This window comes from Oryx dammah, unplaced genomic scaffold (genome assembly GCF_014754425.2).
Source record: "Oryx dammah isolate SB20612 unplaced genomic scaffold, SCBI_Odam_1.1 HiC_scaffold_3, whole genome shotgun sequence".
Lineage (NCBI taxonomy): Eukaryota > Metazoa > Chordata > Mammalia > Artiodactyla > Bovidae > Oryx > Oryx dammah.
In genome coordinates, this window is record NW_024070187.1 from 100465258 (window position 1) to 100483455 (window position 18198).

Consider the following 18198-nt stretch of genomic DNA (forward strand, 5'->3'; position numbering starts at 1 on the left):
CAACTTGGTGACAACAACAATGGTCTCAGCAGAACAGTGTCTATAAGGATGCAATATGAAGGTCCCAGCTGACTCTGGATAATCTTCAAACTAGAGAACTTTGAAATCAGTTCTAGATTTCAGTCTGGTTAGTTGGTTGGTTTCCTGTGAAACCCAGAGTTACCACTAAGATAACCAGATAATAATGTATTCTCTCAGGAAAGCCCAGACCGTCCTTATCTTCCCAAGATTGTCAAGACCAGGAAATTACCTCGGTTTAGGTTACCTTCCTCAATGGAAATGCTGGCAGAGCAAGTGCCTAGAAGAAACTGTAGATTAATTAAAAATAAATCTAATTTGGACCAGTTTTGAAAAGGCAACAAATCAAATAATCGTCCAGCATTCAGCACTCTGTCATTTGCCAGCTGTGACATCAGCCCTGCAATAAAAATAGAACAAGCTCTGATGAGCTCATTTTTAAAGATCTCTAGTAATAAAGAATAAACCACATTTCCCCACAAACTATTCCCATCTTCAGCAGCACTTGTTTATCATGAAGTTCTCGCTAGCACAGAGCTCTCTTTTTGAACTCTCCTTTTTTTTCTTCCACTGGCCTCTGGAGAGATGGAAAAGTCACTCCTTTCCCTTCTCATCTCTTACCACTGAATTCCCCTAGGCACATTTCTTGTCCATCCATCAGTTAACATTTAGAAGCAGTATTCTTATGATTTGCTTCAAACCCATATAGCAGTGGAGTTCAGCATCCTTGGGAATTACTTGGTAGTGGTAAAGGGCAATGTTGGATAGGAAGAAAATTCCCCAACTATTTGAAGAGTTATTACATAGACTCCTGGTAGTCAGGATGCTAGTTTGGTGCTACTGTGTCTTGAACTCCTCTCTAAGACTTGCTGACCTCCTTTTTTCTCTTTTTAACGGAGAGAATAGGGTCCCCCAGATCTCATTGGTAACAACATCTAGCAAGAATTTCATAGTCTTATTTTATTTTTAAGACCAGGTTTGAGTAATATTCTGTTACATCTTTTGTGAGCCTGTGAAATTTGACTTATCTGAGCATATTTCTGCATTTGACATAAAGACAAAGGGCATGAAATAGAGGGAATGATTATAGAGTAGAAGAAGCCGGGAGCTACAGCAGATCTAACTGGGCTTGAGCCATTCTCCAGAGACATTAGTCTTAGATCCCTGATGTGATGAATGCTCATCTTTACGGCATCTTTTAAGGCATATGGATCGCTGCAAGCTAGCGTATAGGTCACAGTATTAAGATGTCCTCTGATATGAGAGACATTCATTTTTTTAAGAAACAGGGAGGTACAAGTGATTTGTGGTTCTCTTCCTTTCCCTGAATTTAGCAAGAATCACTGTCTCTAAATATTCATGTGTTTCATCTCTGAGCCCAGCAGTTACATTATCCGATGCTTTTATATTCCAACGTTTTCCATAATTTCCCACATCTTCCAGCCTTTATGCCACCAAGATTTTTCTTACCTAAATCACAGTTCTTATTGTTGGATATTATACCAGTTTTTGATGAACTTCATTTTCTTTATCCAAAGGATTAGAACATATATTTCTTGTCGTTTCTTTTTCAAACAGTTCTGGTGTTTGTAAACATTGTGGTAAACTCAAAATATCAATAATCTTTAAAGGAAACTGTTTCCCTTGCTCATGGCTCCATGCATGTGTGCTGAGTCACTCAGTCGTGTCCAGCTCTTTGCAACCGCATGGAGTATCCTGCCAGGCTCCTCTGTCCGCGAAACTTTCCAGGCAAGAATACTGGAGTGGGTTGCCACTTCCTCCTCCAGAGGATCTTGCCAAGCCAAGGATCGACCCACATATCTTCCGTCCCCTGCAGTGGCCAGCAGATCCTTTACCACTGCACCGCCTGGGAACCCCTTTGTTGATGGCTGGGGTACAGTTTATATAGTCTGACTTAAGCTACAGTTTCTAAAAGTGGCAAACAATATTGAATTCATTTATTTTCTGAATTTCTAACAATACAGGATTATATTTTTCTATATTTATATTAGATAGAGGTCAATGCGTGCCTAATGATGTGAAATAAAAATAATGTCTCAACTTATTCATTATTGTTTCTAGAATTGTTTTTAAATGGGGAAATACCCTAATTTTTAATATCCCTGATTAATACTGCAGAAAAAGAAAATCACATTGCAAAATACTTCAGATGGAATAAAGCATGCCTTCCAGACAGACAACAGTAAGATATGCCAGTACCTGCTGCACCTCTGCTCTTCCCAGCATAAGTTCCAGCTGCAAATGAGAGCAAGACAGAGCAACCAAGATGCCCAAGATATTGGTAAGGAGGCACAAACTGTGTCAGATGACTCCAGGGTAAATGCATGATTTTTGCCACAAACTTTAAAAGGACTTCCATGTTTAGGGTGAAAATGACAAGGTACGTAGATGTCAAATGACTGAGTCGAATTCATAAAGTTGTCATAAATGAAGCTGAGACACCAATTTCATAGATATTTTGAAAACAAACAGACCTGATGAGTCAAGGAGTACCTTTTAAACTCTTTTGTGCTTATCGTTAGTCTAGCCCATGTATCGATAAATACTGTAAAAGTTTCAGTCATATTCTCTACCCATAGTAAGCTTACACACTGTTTGGGAAGATAAGGTCAATATGCATGAAACAGTAATACGAGAGGGTCAGAGTTTTAAGAATAGTTACATAGCACAGCCTCTGTGAGAGTATGAGAGTAGTCACACTTGAATTGAAATTTGAAGGACAAAGATAGTTAAGTAGATTGAAGATAAATGGAAGGACTCTCCAGATGAGGGGAAACCATGGGAAACAAGGCAGGGAGCCAGGGGAGATACGTACCATACAGTTTTAGGGGTGATCCATTTCCGTTGAACTTGGTCACGCCCCTGTTCTGAGACTGACGTGAATAACTTATAGTGCCCAACATGAGCGCTCAGGAGAGTGATTTCACTTACTTTTGAAAAGGAACCAACAGAAGAAACTAGTTTAGCTCTGAAAATAATCAGAGCTGAAATATTTAAAGCTTACTCTGCAAGGCCCCATGTAGAGATTAAGGTTGTAGAAAGTCTTGTTCTGCACAGTTAATTCTTAGAGACTTTAGTGAAGCATTCTGAAGAATTTGATTAAAAAATTAAATATGATGGCACTGATGACTTTGTGCAGTAGAGCCCTATGAATTCTTTATCCAAACTTTCTCCTGTCCTGAAATCTTACAGAAAGATAAATTCCCTGTAGGGTCAGACTTGGGTGATGGCAACCTATGAATAGATGTTTGTCACCTTTTCAGAATCAAGATGGTAGGGTCTGTATACTTATTAAAAATGAAGATTCCAGAAACGTACCTGAAATTTAATGAATCACAATCTTTGGGCACTTGGTCTCTGGAATCTGCATTTTAACAGGCTTTCCTCTGTAATGATTTTTATGCATGCTAAAATATGATTACTACTACTACTGTGATTTTATTGTTCCTTTTCTTTCCCTACTTTGCTCTGCTAAAAAGTGTGTATGCGCTTATGTACTTTCAAAAGATAGTAAAATATCAGACTTATCAGAGCTATCTGTATTCCTCCTTGGACTAATATTCTATTCAATACAAATCAAAATTGCAACAATTGAGGGTTACATCATAATAGATGGTGGTACAGTGTGCTGTAGTGAAGACTCAAAACCATGAAGCCAGCCTTCTACCCTCAACATTTCAATGATAGAGTGTAGTAGTTAAGAGCTTGGACTATGGAACAACACTGCCAGTGTTCAAACCAGTGTTCTGAGCTTGCAAGCTCTGAAACCATGGTCAGGCCACTCAGACTCTCTGCCTTAGTTCCCCATCTGTAAAATGATTATCATAGTAGTAATACTGTCATCATAAGGTTATTGTGAAGATGAAATGAATTCATGCATGTAAAAGTGCCTGTCACAGAGTAAGTTTTGAATAAATATTATTTCATCACCATCTTCAACATTGTTTTACCGCAGCTACCACTAAGTAAAGGGCCTTCCCTGGTAGCTCAGATGGTAAAGAATCTGCCTGCAATGGGGGAGACCTAGGTTCAATCCCTGGGTTGAGAAGATCCCCTGGAGAAGGGAACAGCTACCCACTCCAGTATTCTGGCCTGGAGAATTCCCTGGACAGAAGGGTCTGGCAGGCTACAGTCCATGGGGTTGCAGAGAGTTGGACACGGCTGAGTGACTTTCACTTTCACCGCTAGTAATAATAGTGGTAGTAGTAGCAGCAACAGTAGTAATTGAATGACCTTGGGAAAGTAATTGACTTTTCAAAGTCTCGTTTTCTTCAACCATGAAGAGAGTATGTTCAACGACTCTGTTTTGCCCCTTGGAACACAACTGTGTATCCCTAACTCAAATGTTAAAGGACTTTAAAGTGGTATTAGCTACATCTATTCCCTGATTTTGGTAAGCTTTCAAAGGAATTATTTTCTGCTTGGAATCAGCTTAGAATTAACCATCTGCCTACTTAACTGTCTGTACTAGTGAAAATAACTGGTGTAGTCTATAGGAGGTTGGTAGGGGCTCACGAGTGTATGTTGCTTTTTTAGCATCATAGAATATGGGTTCTTTCTAGAACCTCACAAGCCATTAAGCCCAAAATTTTACTGCTGAGGAAGCAGGTTCAGAGAAAACAGTGTCTCCCTTCACCTCATAGTTAGAGGTCAAAGAAGACTGGACCCTGATCTCCTAATTCCTAATCCGGTTTCTTTCTTTTTGATAACTTTCCAAAGAACTAGTTTGCATGGAATGAAGTTAAGATTAATAATCATTTACTGAGCACTTACTGCTTACAAGATACTATGCTAGGTGCTATGGGTTAGCAAAAATAAATGAATCCAAAGAGCATACAATTAAGTTGATGATATAAAGAGATACAAAACAAGTACAAAAGACAATAGAATCATGTAGATTGCGGACTGAGTGTGGCCTTTGAGTTCAAATTTGAAACGTTAGTAATAGGATGTAGGTTCATTCTAATGTCCTTCCCATCCTGGCGGTCCTTGTTGGAGTCCATTCCAGGTGAAAAGCAGTAGGCCAGTAGATAAGTGGTTGGTTTATTATTCTATTCCATGAATATGTGCTGTATTTTAAGTTCTGCCCAGGAGTGAGCTATGAATGGATTTGAATAGCATTATCCCTGGTATATTTACAAAACAGACATAACCTCAGCTGAACTGTCTAATCCTATTCCTGCTAAAATTTGTCTGCATTTCCTTCAGGGTAAGGAAATGTATTAGGTAGAGACGCATTTTCCAGCAGCTGAATCTGTAACAGACTCAGTTTTGCATTTTTGAATAAACTCTGCTTTCAAAGAATTAATTAATCTGTTCTAAGGAAAAGAAAATCTATTTTAAGCTTAAGATTATTCTGGGAATTTTAAACCAAAGTCTTTTTTTTTATTATCATGTTTTAACTTGCTGTCCACTTCTACTTTAGAGAAAAAATGATGAATTTTCCTGGTGACAGTGAGACATGTTTATTGAAACTTCATTCTGATGCATAAACATGAAAGAATTTTAGTGTTTTTCCTGTCTATGTCTGAGATGAAATACTGATTAATTTTCCTAGGAATTAGAAGATAAATGAAACAGAATCTAAAGATCCAAATCAACAGCATTTGACATTTTCTTTTTAAAAACAAGTTTTTGCGACTGTTTACATAGTGGTCAAGCTCCCTGTAGAGTGAAAAACAGGGCTGGTACTTTCCATGGGGGGACCAATGCGTGTGCCTTGTGATATAGATTACTAATGCATGAACAACCAAATCATTTGAAATTCTGTGCTCCTGATCCTTTGTATACATGAAAGGATTTTGATGCCAGAATTCTGTGATTCATTGCTTTCATTTACAGCCTCACATGTTCAACTACTAACAAGACATTGGCTCTCACAAAATAGAATGGTCAGTTACTTGTTAGGAAGTATCCCTAAATTTAGCCCCAAAAAGAAGACTTGGATATGTCTTTAAGACTGAAATGAATTTAAGCATAAAGAGAATCCCAGCTCATTGATGTGTTCATTAACAGAAACATATCCTGTGAAGAAAAAAGTCAACAAGAGGGGAGGGTGGTATTGACATTGAAATGAAATGACAGAAAATTTCCCATAAAAGGTTTTTGTTTTCTTTGGGGTGGTTTTTTGTCTCGGGTTTTTTTGTTTTGGGGTTTGTTCTTCTTTTTTTTTTTTTTGGTAGTACTACTAAGATCTAATTCACATACCATACAATTTATCCACTTAAAATGCACAATTTAGCAATTTTTCATATATCCTCATTGTTAACCGAGTTGTATAAACACCACCACAATCTGCCATAAGCTTTTAAAATTATAATAAGAATATTTTCTCTAGGCGAAACTCTCCTCTGCACAACTTTTTTCAGGCATGAAATCACCGTATCGGCCTGTCCAGGTTTGATCTCCCTCTCCCCATCCTTGGTTCCCTGGTGTTTTAGCGGAGGTACCCCTAGGGTTAAATGTCATTCTCTGTCAAATGTCATTCTCCTTTGTAAATGAGCACTATAATTGGGAACTTAGGGTCAACAAGCCTGAATGAAGCCCAAACATTAGTAAATCCAAGAAGATCACTAGCTGAAGTTAGAAAGGCTGACCAGGCCCCTCCCTGGCTGTGAGAAAGCTACAGGGATGGAAAGATGGTCTGGAAACCAGGATCTTCCCACATACTTTTTAAAACCCTTGATTGCCACTCTCTGAAAGCTGCCTACTTCTGCGGGCAATCAAAATGAGTAAAAACTGCATGCTGTCTTTTCTATTTCTTAAAATAGCTCTTCTCCTAAAGGTTCTATGGTGTTTCCATCACGTAAAGCAATCCTGTTTCCTTGTAGAGAGAGCTTCGTTTAGGAGCCTGAACCTCCAAGCAGAGTCCGTTAGAGGATTTAATATGGGACGAGCAGTCAGCACTGGTAGTCTGGCCAGCAGCACCCTGAACAAACTTGCCGTTCGACCTCTGTCGGTTCAAGCTGAGATTCTGAAGAGGCTCTCCTGCTCAGAGCTGTCGCTTTACCAGCCATTGCAAAACAGTGCAAAAGAGAAGAATGGCAAAACTGCATGGGAGGAAAAGCCTAGAGGGATGAGTAAATCATACCACGATCTCAGTCAGGCCTCTCTCTACCCTCACCGGAAAAATGTCAATGTTAACACGGAACCCCCACCACAAACCATTGCGGAGTTGGTAGGAAAACCGCTTCACCAGATGGCGAGATCTGATACAGAATCTCTGGCAGGAGTCACAAAACTCAATAAGTAAGGACATAATTAAGCCAAACTACCTACTTGTAAATTCTACATTTCATACTTTTGTTTTTGATGATTTATTGTCACCATTTTTTTTTTTTTTTACATTGACCCTTCCGCCCTTCCTGCCTTTGCTTTTCCCTCTTTAGTTCAAAGTCTGTTGCAAGTTTAAATAGAAGTCCTGAAAGGAGGAAACATGAATCAGACTCCTCATCCTTTGAAGACCTTGGTCAAGCATATGTTCTAGGTCAGCATAAACTGGCTTACCTTCTTTCTCCTATACCCCTTGCTCATCATGAAGAGAATGAGATAATGTTAATTACCAGGAAGTTAGAATTTGGGGTCCTATTTCCTAATTGTCTCAACTTTTTGTGAATATAAAATTTCAGACTACTTAAGAAGTACCAAAACAAACAAACAAAAAAGCACCAAGTCAAACTAAAAAATTGATTTAACAGGTGATTGCCTCACGGCATGGGCTGTTTGCTTTCTCTTGGTCACAGTTCAAAGTCATGACAGTCTTAGTGAGAGAACCCAGACAGTCTGGTGCCATGGCCCTGGCTAGCCTTTGGGTTTTCCTTACAGCCTGTGAGAGTAGACTCCACTAATGCCACGTGTTTTAAAGAGCAGTTTATTTAGAGTACTTTCTGAATGGAGACAATGGACAAAAGTTTATTTAGGAAACTTTCGGAATGGAATTGTCTCTAAAAAGGAGATAAGTTTTATGAACTGTCCTATAGTTGTTAGGTAGAAATTCCTAGTTGATTTAAGTTTTCTCAGATTCTCCCAGCTAGCTATGAACTCTTTTAGACAAAAGTCATTTGTGTTGCTGATACACACACACACTACCTTATAAATAAAGAGTCCCGTTATTTTGTGCATCTTAAAAGGGAAAAAACGTGGGAATCCATCTTTTAAAAGACTGAATATTTAAGCATAAAGGTCTGAATGATTACTCAAAATAGGAAATAACTAGGGAGACAAGAGATCAACAAGGATGCCCACTGCAGTTGTTTTATTAAATAGTACTAATTAACTCCCCCTTAGAATTGAATTTGATTGTTTAGCCCTAAGCACACAGAGTTAAAGTATTTTCTCACCCTGTAATTGGATTGGGGATAAGTGGAATAAATGAAGTCAAAGAGAACTGTACCCTATAGTTGTTAAATATTTATAGAAAATGTCACATTACTTCATTAATATAGATTTCTACAACTTTCAGAGATTATACTATCATCAATTTAAGTTGAATTGGTTAAAAAAAAAAAACTTTAAATAGCTAAAAGACAAGACTCCATCTTATAGGTTACCCTGTGCATTGAAAATAGCCTAAAAAGTCACCAATTCAATCTTTTAGAAAGTAATTTTCAAAGTGTATTCATGTATAATGAGATCTCTTATAGACTCTTATTTTCATTAGGAAGGCTTTGTTCATTATAAAAATTCACCACATATCAGGTGCTGAGTAGTAAATATTTCCATAGAAAAGCACAAGTAAAATTCAACCATGAAAGAAAATTTCTGTATTTGTTTTTGATTGATTATTCATTCTTTTTGAATATTGAACTTCCTTTTAACATTTGAATAGATACCTTTAAAAATCATTTTAGTTTCATCATTTCATATATGACATATCAAAATGTCATTGTCAGAAACAGTACATTTGTGTTTCAATTTATTCTGCAGAACAAGTTGATATGCTTAACTTGGACATTAAAAGTAGTTTTTAAAAAAAGTTCATTATGGGAAGACATTTTTTTGAGTGTAAATAACAGAAATTGTTGCTGCCTTGATGTTTTATTGATTTTTATTATTTTATCAGAAGAAATTTCTTCTATATATAATATCTGACCATTTTTAAACTGTCTAATAATCTAATTTATACTACAGGAATGACTTTGCATAGTTCTGGAAATTCTTCATCCCAAGTACCCTTAAAAGAAAATGGTAGGTTTACAAAATGTTTTTCCCCTCATTTCCATCATATTTTTTTCTCTTGTACCTTGTAATAGCATCGTGGACCTACTAATAAATAGTTTTCAATTCCATGCCAAGGATTTTAAGCCTTGCCTTACATTGGAGTCAAAGGAGAGTTGGGGGTTTCACAAACTGTTGTGAAGGGACTGAAGGGAACTGATGATGTGAAGGGACCTATAATGTAGACTACTGTGAAGTCACAAATTCGAGATAAGGACACTAATTGGGGAGCTAAGATAGCTTAGATGGGAGATAATTTTGATTGAAAAGAGCTTTAACTGAGGTAGTTATTTGAAAGGGATACTTCTGCTGAATTTTGAAACAAAAGGAGTATTTATTCAGGCAGAATGGTATAGATAAGTATTTCAGACCAAGGACATAGTATGATCAAAGACATGCAGACATGAGAGAAGATAACCAGATTCAAGGAAATGTATGAATCTCAGAATTGGGGGTATTGCTGGGGTCAAGGTGAAGGTTAAGAACTAAATATGGACTATCGTTGAATCTTACCATAAATCTTTTGGGAAGAATCTGAAGACTTTAAATGTTGAGGTAAAGAGTTTAGAAAGAATCTGAGAGGAAACAGAATTGTAGGAAAAAAAATTTGTGCAATGATTTGAAAGTCGATGGGTTCAGAATGTTTAGAATTTAGCTTACTTTAAAAAGGCAGTGGCACCCCACTCCAGTACTCTTGCCTGGAAAATCCCATGGACGGAGGAGCCTGGTGAGCTGCAGTCCATGGGGTCGCTAAGAGTAGGGCATGACTGAGCGACTTCCCTTTCACTTTTCACTTTCATGCATTGGAGAAGGAAATGGCAACCCACTCCAGTGTTCTTGCCTGGAGAATCCCAGGGACGGGGGAGCCTGCTGGGCTGCCGTCTCTGGGGTCGCACAGAGTCGGACACGACTGGGCGACTTAGCAGCAGCAGCATGTACATTATTTTATTTTTCTAACAACTTTCATGGGTCTAAAGAATATTATTATCACTATGTATACACTATTTTTTCTCCAAAAATGTTTACGTTTTACCCTTAAATTCTTAAAGTTGAAATAATCAGAAGCCTGATGAGAAGGAAGCAAATATGCTAATCAAAAGTGTTAATATAGTTAAACTTGATGAAACTTTGTAAGTTTTGTTCTCATTTTCCTGAGAGCCAAGGCAAAAAAATAAAAGCATGAATATTGGTTGAACCATATGAAACTTGTTTTTGTAGGCCAAAACTGTCAGACCCCAGTAAGTTATTTTGTATAATTCTCATTCTCTAATAGAAGTACAAACAGACATGCAAGAGAAGAACGTTTTTCTTGGGAAGCAAAATTGTGTCCCAAAGTAGATCTTTTTTACTTTTATAATATCTTAAATACTCAGAACAAATAAAGATTTTTTTTCATTTCATAGTTTTTAATGTATCAATCCTCAAAAAATCTGAGGGTATACAATTAAAGAAAAAGTTAGTCAACTTATACTTGGGCCTAAGTTACTAAGACCTTGTTGTATAGCTTTTTGATAACCAAATGTTTTTCATGGACTGAAGTTAGAATACCTCTGTACCTAAAAGAACTCGGTTATTAACATGTCCGTAATGGTTGTACTTATTGTCTGACAGTTCCTTAGTGCTTACTGTGTGCCGAACACTTTTCTAAGTGTGTTCTGTTTAGCTCTCAGTCCCTACAGCAGTCCTGTGAGGTGCATCTAATGGTATTTCCTTTTCACACGTGAGACGCCAAAGAACAAAAAGGTTGAGGTGCGCAGTATGTCACGGAGCGGGCAAAAGCTGATGCCATGATTCGAATGCAGGCTGTCTGTTTCCAGAGCCCACACTCTAAACCACCCTTTAAACTGTCTCCTAGAATAATAAGGCCTAATTATTTGTAGGTATTATTTTTCCCGGCTAAACTTTTGAAAGAAGCTGGATAATAACCTTTTCAAGAACGAGAACCTGAAATGTGTTCTTTACCCAGATTCTAACGGGAAAGAATATGAACTTACATTCTGAATATGAAATGAACAGCCTGTGCAGAGTAGGATCTATGTTTAAAGCTCTGGGCACCTTTATTTTCCCACCTACCCTCTACAGCAGGACCAATCCACCTTTCCATGGAGGCGTTCCCCTGTTGGCTTACAGCCAAGTTTATATTTTCTTCAAGATTCTCCTTGAATCTGTCCAAGTAGCCCGAATTAATGTCAAGAATTGAGTTCTGACATAATAGAGCATGGCAAACATGTTTTTCCAGATAAGGTAACTGAAGATTAAAAAGTTATTTGCCCATTGGTCAAATATAGGATTTTTTTATTTTAATTTCAGTGTTTTTCTTTGCTCATCAAGACTATTAGGAGAAAATTAGAAATGAGCATTAGGTAATACTGAATTATTTATCACTTAATATAAGGACCAATGAATAAAATTTAATCTTAGCCTTTTACAACTTTAAGAGACCCATAAGGAATGTAAAACTTAGAGGATAAAAGAAAAAAAGTGGGAGACTTCTAACCTCATAAAACAAATATGGAAAGGATTCTAATCTTTGATTAATTGTAATTTCTCCCCACTCCACAAAAAAAGGTTGCTTAACCTTTCAAAAAAAGATACATTGTATAATAGCCCTTTTTTTCTTTTTTAAAAATAATGGTTGATTTATAATATATTAGTTTCTAGAGTACAACACAGTGAAGAGTATTTTATACTTCTTAAAAGTTATTATGAAGCAATATCTATTGTTATTACAAAGCAATAATTCCATGTACTGTACAATATATCTTGTTGCTTATCTGCTTTATGCATGATAGTTTGTATCTCTTAATCCCATACCCCTATCGACACTTCCTGATTCCATCTGCCCACTGGTGACCACTGGTTTGTTTCCTATACCTGTGAATCTGTTTTGCTATATATATATATCCATTTGTTTTATATTTTAGATTCCACATGTAACCGACATCATACAGTATATGTATTTTCTGTCAGACTTATTTCCCTAAGCACAGTATTCTTATTCTCTAGGTTCATCCACATTGCCGCAAATGACAGACTTTCATTCCTTCTCATAACTGAGTGATATTCCATTGTGTATTTGTGTGTGTGTATGTGTGTGTGTGTATCACATATTCTTTATCCATTCATTTTATTGATGGACGCTTGGGTTACTTCTGTATCTTGGATATTTGTAAATTGTGCTGTTATGAACTTTGGGGTACGTGTGTATTTTTGAATTAGTGATTTTGTTTTTCCTGGATATATACCCAGGAGTGGAAATGCTGGGTCACGTGGTGGTTCTGCTTTTAGGTTTTTGAGAAACATCCACACTGTTTTCCATAGTGGCTGCACCATTTTACATTCCCACCAGCAGTGTACGGGGATTCTCTTTTCTCCACACCCCAACAGCATTTGTTTTTTGTAGACTTGTATTGCATGTAGCCATTCTGACAGGTGTGAGATAATAGCTCATTGTGATTTTAATTTGCATTTCTGATGATTATTGATTTCAAGTATCTTTTCCTGGACCTGGTGACCATTTGTATGTCTTCTTTGGGAAAATATGTGTGTGTGTTTTTTATATTGAGTTGTATGAGTTATATATTTTGGATATTATCCCTTGATGGTTATATTTGCAAAATACTTTCTATCATTCAATAGGTTGTCTTTTCATTTTGTCAGTGGTTTCCTGTGCTTTGCAGAAGTTTTTAAATTTAATTAGGTCTTATTTGTTCATTTTTGCTTTTATGTCATTTGCCTGAGGAGACATATCTAAAAATATATTACTACAATTTATGTCAGAGTGTGGTTCTGCCTATGTTCTCGTCTAGGAGTTTTATGGTTTGGGGTCTTTGATCCATTTGGGGTTAATATTTGTACATGGTATGAGGAAATGTTCTAATCGCATTATTTGACATGTACTATTCCAGTTTTTTTAAGCAACACTTATTGAAGAGACTGTCTTTTCTCAATCGTATATTTCACTTCCTTTGCTATACAATAATTGACCATATACTTGTTCAGTTGCTCAGTCGTCTCCAACTCTTCGTGGCCCCAGGGACTGCAGCATGCCAGCGTGCCCTGTCCTTCACCATCTCCTAGAACTTGCTCAAACTCATCTTCATTGAGTCAATGATGCCATCCAACCATCTCATCCTCTGTTGTCCCCTTCCCCTCCTGCCCTCAACCTTTCCCAGCATCAGGGTCTTTTCTAATGAGTTGGCTCTTCGCATCAGGTGGCCAAAGTATTGCAGCTGCAGCTTCAGCATCAGTCCTTCCAATGAATATTCAGGACTGATTTCCTTTAGGATTGACTGGTTTTATCTCCTTACAGTCCAAGGGACTCTCAAGAGTCTTCTGCAACACCACAGTTCAAAAGCATCAATTCTTCGGCTCTCAGCCTTCTTATTGGTCCAACTTTCACATCCATACATGACTAATGGAAAAACCACAGCTTTAACTAGACAGATCTTTGTCGGCAAAGTAATGTCTCTGCTTCTTAATATGCTATATAGGTTTGTCATAGCTTTTCTTCAAAGGAGCAAGCATCTTTTAGTTTCATGGCTACAGTCACCATCTGCAGTGATTTTTGGAGCCCAAGAAAATAAAGTCTCTCACTGTTTCTGTTGTTTCCCATCTATTTGCCATGAAGTGATGGGACCAGATACCATGATCTTCGTTTTCTGAATGTTGAGTTTTAAGCCAGCTTTTTACTGTCCTCTTTCACCTTCATCAAGAAGTTCTTTAGTTCCTCTTCCCTTTCTGCCATAAGGGTGGTTTCATCTGCATCTCTGAGGTTATTGTTATTTCTCCCGGCCATCTTGATTCCAGCTTATGCTTCATCCAACCCAGCACTTTGCAAGATGTATTAAGTATATAAGTTAAATAAGCAGGGTGACAGTATACAGCCTTGACATACTCATTTTCCCGATTTGGAACGAGTCCATTGTTTCATGTCCAGTTCTAACTGCTGCTTTTTTACCTGCAAACAGACTTCTCAGGAGGCAGGTAAGGTGGTCTGATATTCCCATCTGTTTAAGAATTTTCCACAGTTTGTTGTGGTCCACACATTCAAAGGATTTAGCATAGTCAATGCAGCAGAAGTAGATGTTTTTCTAAAATTCTCTAACTTTTTCTATGATCCAACGGGTGTTGGCAAATTGATCTCTTGTTCCTCTGCCTTTTCTAAATCCAGCTTGTACATCTGGAAGTTCTCAGTTCACAAACTGTTGAAGCCTAGCTTGGAGAGTTTTGAGCATTACTTTGCTAGTGTGTAGAAAGGGCTTCCCTGATAGCTTAGTTGGTAAAGAATCCACCTGAAATGCAGGAGACCCCAGTTCATTTCCTGGGTCTGGAAGATCCACTGGAGGACCAACTCCAGTATTCTGGGGCTTCCCTTGTGGACTCAGTTGGTAAAGAATCTGCCTGCAATGTGGGAGACCTAGGTTCGATCCCTGGGTTGGGAAGATCCCCTGGAGAAGGGAAAGGCATCCCACTCCAGTATTCTGGCCTGGAGAATTCCATGGATTCTATAGTCCATGGGGTTGCAAAGAGTCAGACACTACTGAGCAACTTTCACTTGCTAGTGTATGAAATGAGTGCAATTTTGTGGTAGTTTGAACATTCTTTGGCATTGCCTTTCTTTGGCATTGGAATGAAAACTGACCTTTTCCAGTCCTGTGGCCACTGCTGAGTTTTCCAAATTTGCTGACATATTAAGCACAGCACTTCAACAGCGTCATCTTTTAGGATTTGAAATAGCTCAACTGGAATTCTATCACCTCCACTAGCTTTGTTTTTAGTGATGCTTCCTAAGGCCCACCGGAGAAGGCAATGGCAACCCACTCCAGTGTTCTTGCCTGGAGAATCCCAGGGACGGGGGAACCTGGTGGGCTGCCGTCTATGGGGTCGCACAGAGTTGGACACAACTGAAGCGACTTAGCAGCAGCAGCCGCCTAAGGCCCACTTAACTTCACATTCCAGGATGTCTGGCTCTAGGTGAGTGAGCACACCATTGTAGCTATCTGAGTCATTAAGATCTGTTTTGTATGGTTCTTCTGTGTATTTTTGCCACCTCTTCTTAATATCTTCTGCTTCTGTTAGGTCCATACCATTTCTGTCCTTTATTGTGCCCATCTTTGCATAAAATGTTCCCTTGGTATCTCTAATTTTCTTGAAGAGATCTCTAGTCTTTCCCATTCTGTTGTTTCTATTTATTTCCATTGATCACTTGGGAAGACTTTCTTATCTCTCCTTGGTGTTCTTTGGAACTCTGCATTCAGATGGGTGTATCTTTCCCTTTCTCCTTTGCCTTTATCTTCTCTTCTTTTCTCAGCTATTTGTAAGGCCTCCTCAGACAACCCTTTTGCCTTTTTGCATTTCTTTTTCTTGGGGATGGTTTTGATCACTGCCTGCTGTACAACGTTATAAACCTCCATCCATAGTTCTTCAGGCAGTCTTATCTGTCAGATCTAATCCATTGAATCTATTTGTCATTTCCACTGTGTAATTATAAGGGATTTGATTTAGGTCATACCTGAATGGCCTAGTGGTTTTCTCTACTTTCTTCAATTTAAGTCTGAATTTTGTAATAAGGAGTTCATGATCTGAGTCACAGTCAGCTCCTGGTCTTGTTTTTCTGACTGTATAGAGCTTCTTTGTCTTTGGCTGCAAAGAATATAATCAATCAGATTTTGGTATTGACCATCTGGTGATGTCCACGTATAGAGTCATCTCTTGTGTTGTTGAAAAAGTGTGTTTGCTATGAGCAGTGTGTTCTCTTGGCAAAACTCTATTAGCCTTTACCCTAAGTAACCATAGGTGCATAAATTTATTTCTAGGTTCTCTGTCCCATTGGTCTATGTGTCTGCTTTTGTGCCAGTACCATGGTGTTTTTATTATTATAGCTTTGTAGTATAATCTGAAATCTGAAATGATGATAGCTTTATTCTTTTTTTTCTAAAATTGCTTTGGTAATTCAGGGTCTTTTGCCATTCCATATAAATTTTAGGATTATTTCTTCTAGTTCTGTGAAAAATGTCGTATGTATTTTTACATGAAATCTGTAAAGTGCTTTGAGCAGTATGGCCACTGTAGTTTTCAGAGTGAAGGTCTTTTACATCCTTGGTTAAGTTTGTTCCTAGGTATTTTTTTATTTTTGATGTGATTTTAAGAAGAATTTTGTTGTCACTTGCATGCTTTCTTTTTAACTTTCTCTTTCTGATCGTTCCTTATGAGTATATAGAAAAGCAACATTTTTTTTGTTGTTGCTGCACTAGGTCTTCATTGCTGTGTTCAGGCTTTCTCTGGTTGCAGCAGTCAGGAGATACTCTTGGATTCAGTGCCCAGTCTTCTCATTGCGGGGGCTTTTCTTGTTGCAGAACACAGGTTCCAGGGCCCCCGAGCTTCAGTAGTTGTGACACACAGGCCTAGTAGTTGCGGCTCACAGGCTCCAGAGCGTGGGCACTCTCTGTTTGTGGTGCACTGGCTCAGTTGCTCCACAGCATGTGGAATCTTCTCGGACCAGGGATGAAACCCATGTCTCTTGCATTGGCAGGCAGATTCTTATCCACTGGTCCACCAGGGAAGTCCACAACAGATTTCTATATGTTAATCTCATATCCTGCAACTTTACTGACTTCAGTACTATGTTGAATAGAAGTGGAAAGATTGGGGCATCCTTGTCTTATTCCTGAATTTAGAGGAAAGGTTTTCAGCTTCTCACTGTTCGGTATGGTGTTAGCTGTGACCAGCGTGTTGGTCACACACTTTATTATGTTGAGATATGTTCCTTCTATACCCACTTTCTGGAGAGTTTTTATCATGAATGGATGTTGAACTTTGTCAAATGCTTTTCTTTGTCTATTGAGATGATCATGTGCTTTTTATCCTTCCTTTTGTTTATGTGGTATATCACAGACTGTTTTGTGAAACAATCGCTGTGTCCCTAGAGTAAATCATGGTGTATGATCCTTTTTATATAGCTTTGCATTAGGCTTCCTAATGTTTTGTTGAGGATTCTTGCATCTATATTTATCAAAAACATTGGCTTGTAATTTTCTTTATTTTGTAGTGTCTTTGTCTGGTTCATACCATAATAATGGATGGTGGCCTCCTAGAATGAATTTGGGAGTATTTTGTCATCTTCAGTTTGAGGGAATACTTTGAAAAGCATAGGTGTAATTTCTTCTTTATATGTTTGATAGAATTTTCCTGTGAACTGTCCAGTACTGGACTTTTTTTACTGGGAATTTTTTAATGACAAATTCAATTTTCCTGCTAGTGGTAGGTCTGCTCAAAGTATCCATTTCTTCTTGACTCAATCTTGGCAGGCTGTATGTTTCTAGAAATTGGTCCATTTATTCTAGGTTGTCTAGCTAATTGGCAGGTAACTGTAATATTCCCTTATGATTTTTTGTATCTCTCTGCTGGGCTTCCCAGGTGGCACGTGGTAAAGAATCCATCTGCCAAAGCAGGAGACACATTAAGGGATGTGGGTTCAGTCCCTGGATCAGGAAGATCCCCTGAAGGAGGGCATGGCAACCCACTCCAGTATTCTTGCCTGGAGAATCCCGTGGACAGAGGAGCCTGGCAGGCTACAGTCCATAGGACTGTAGATTCAGACACTACCGAAGAGTCAGGCACAACTGAAGCAATGGAGCACACATGGTGTTCGTTGTTATTTCTCCTCTTTTAACTTCCTCTCTGATCGTTATTATTTTTTCCCTTAGGCTGGCTTTGGGCTTTGTTATTTTTCTGTTTCCTTTAGCTAGTAGGTTAGGGGATTTTTTTTTTAATCTTGTAGATTATTGTTTATTTGAGATTAAAAGATTACTTTTTAGTCAGATATCAAGGACCAGTATAATTTAAATGCTAGGGTTTTTTTTTTTTTTCCACCTAAAGTTTAATTAGGATACATACATAGTTGAAGATTATAAAAAGTCCAAAGTGCTCACAGAGGATTCA

General features: G+C 38.0%; 1 protein-coding gene across 9 annotated transcripts in view; it reads left to right on the top strand.

Moving 5' to 3' along the window:
• The window catches only part of PTPN13 (protein tyrosine phosphatase non-receptor type 13), a 221198-nt gene that overhangs the window by 140329 nt on the left and 62671 nt on the right, over window positions 1–18198 (top strand). For 7 of the 9 annotated variants that reach the window (XM_040237277.1, XM_040237279.1, XM_040237281.1 and 4 more), the window contains 4 exons: window positions 2158–2320; window positions 6870–7287; window positions 7428–7525; window positions 9169–9225. In XM_040237277.1, the coding sequence (XP_040093211.1) occupies window positions 2158–2320; window positions 6870–7287; window positions 7428–7525; window positions 9169–9225 (736 nt within the window). The remainder of the gene's footprint in view (window positions 1–2157; window positions 2321–6869; window positions 7288–7427; window positions 7526–9168; window positions 9226–18198) is intronic. The other 2 variants (XM_040237283.1, XM_040237282.1) reach the window with 1 other exon arrangement.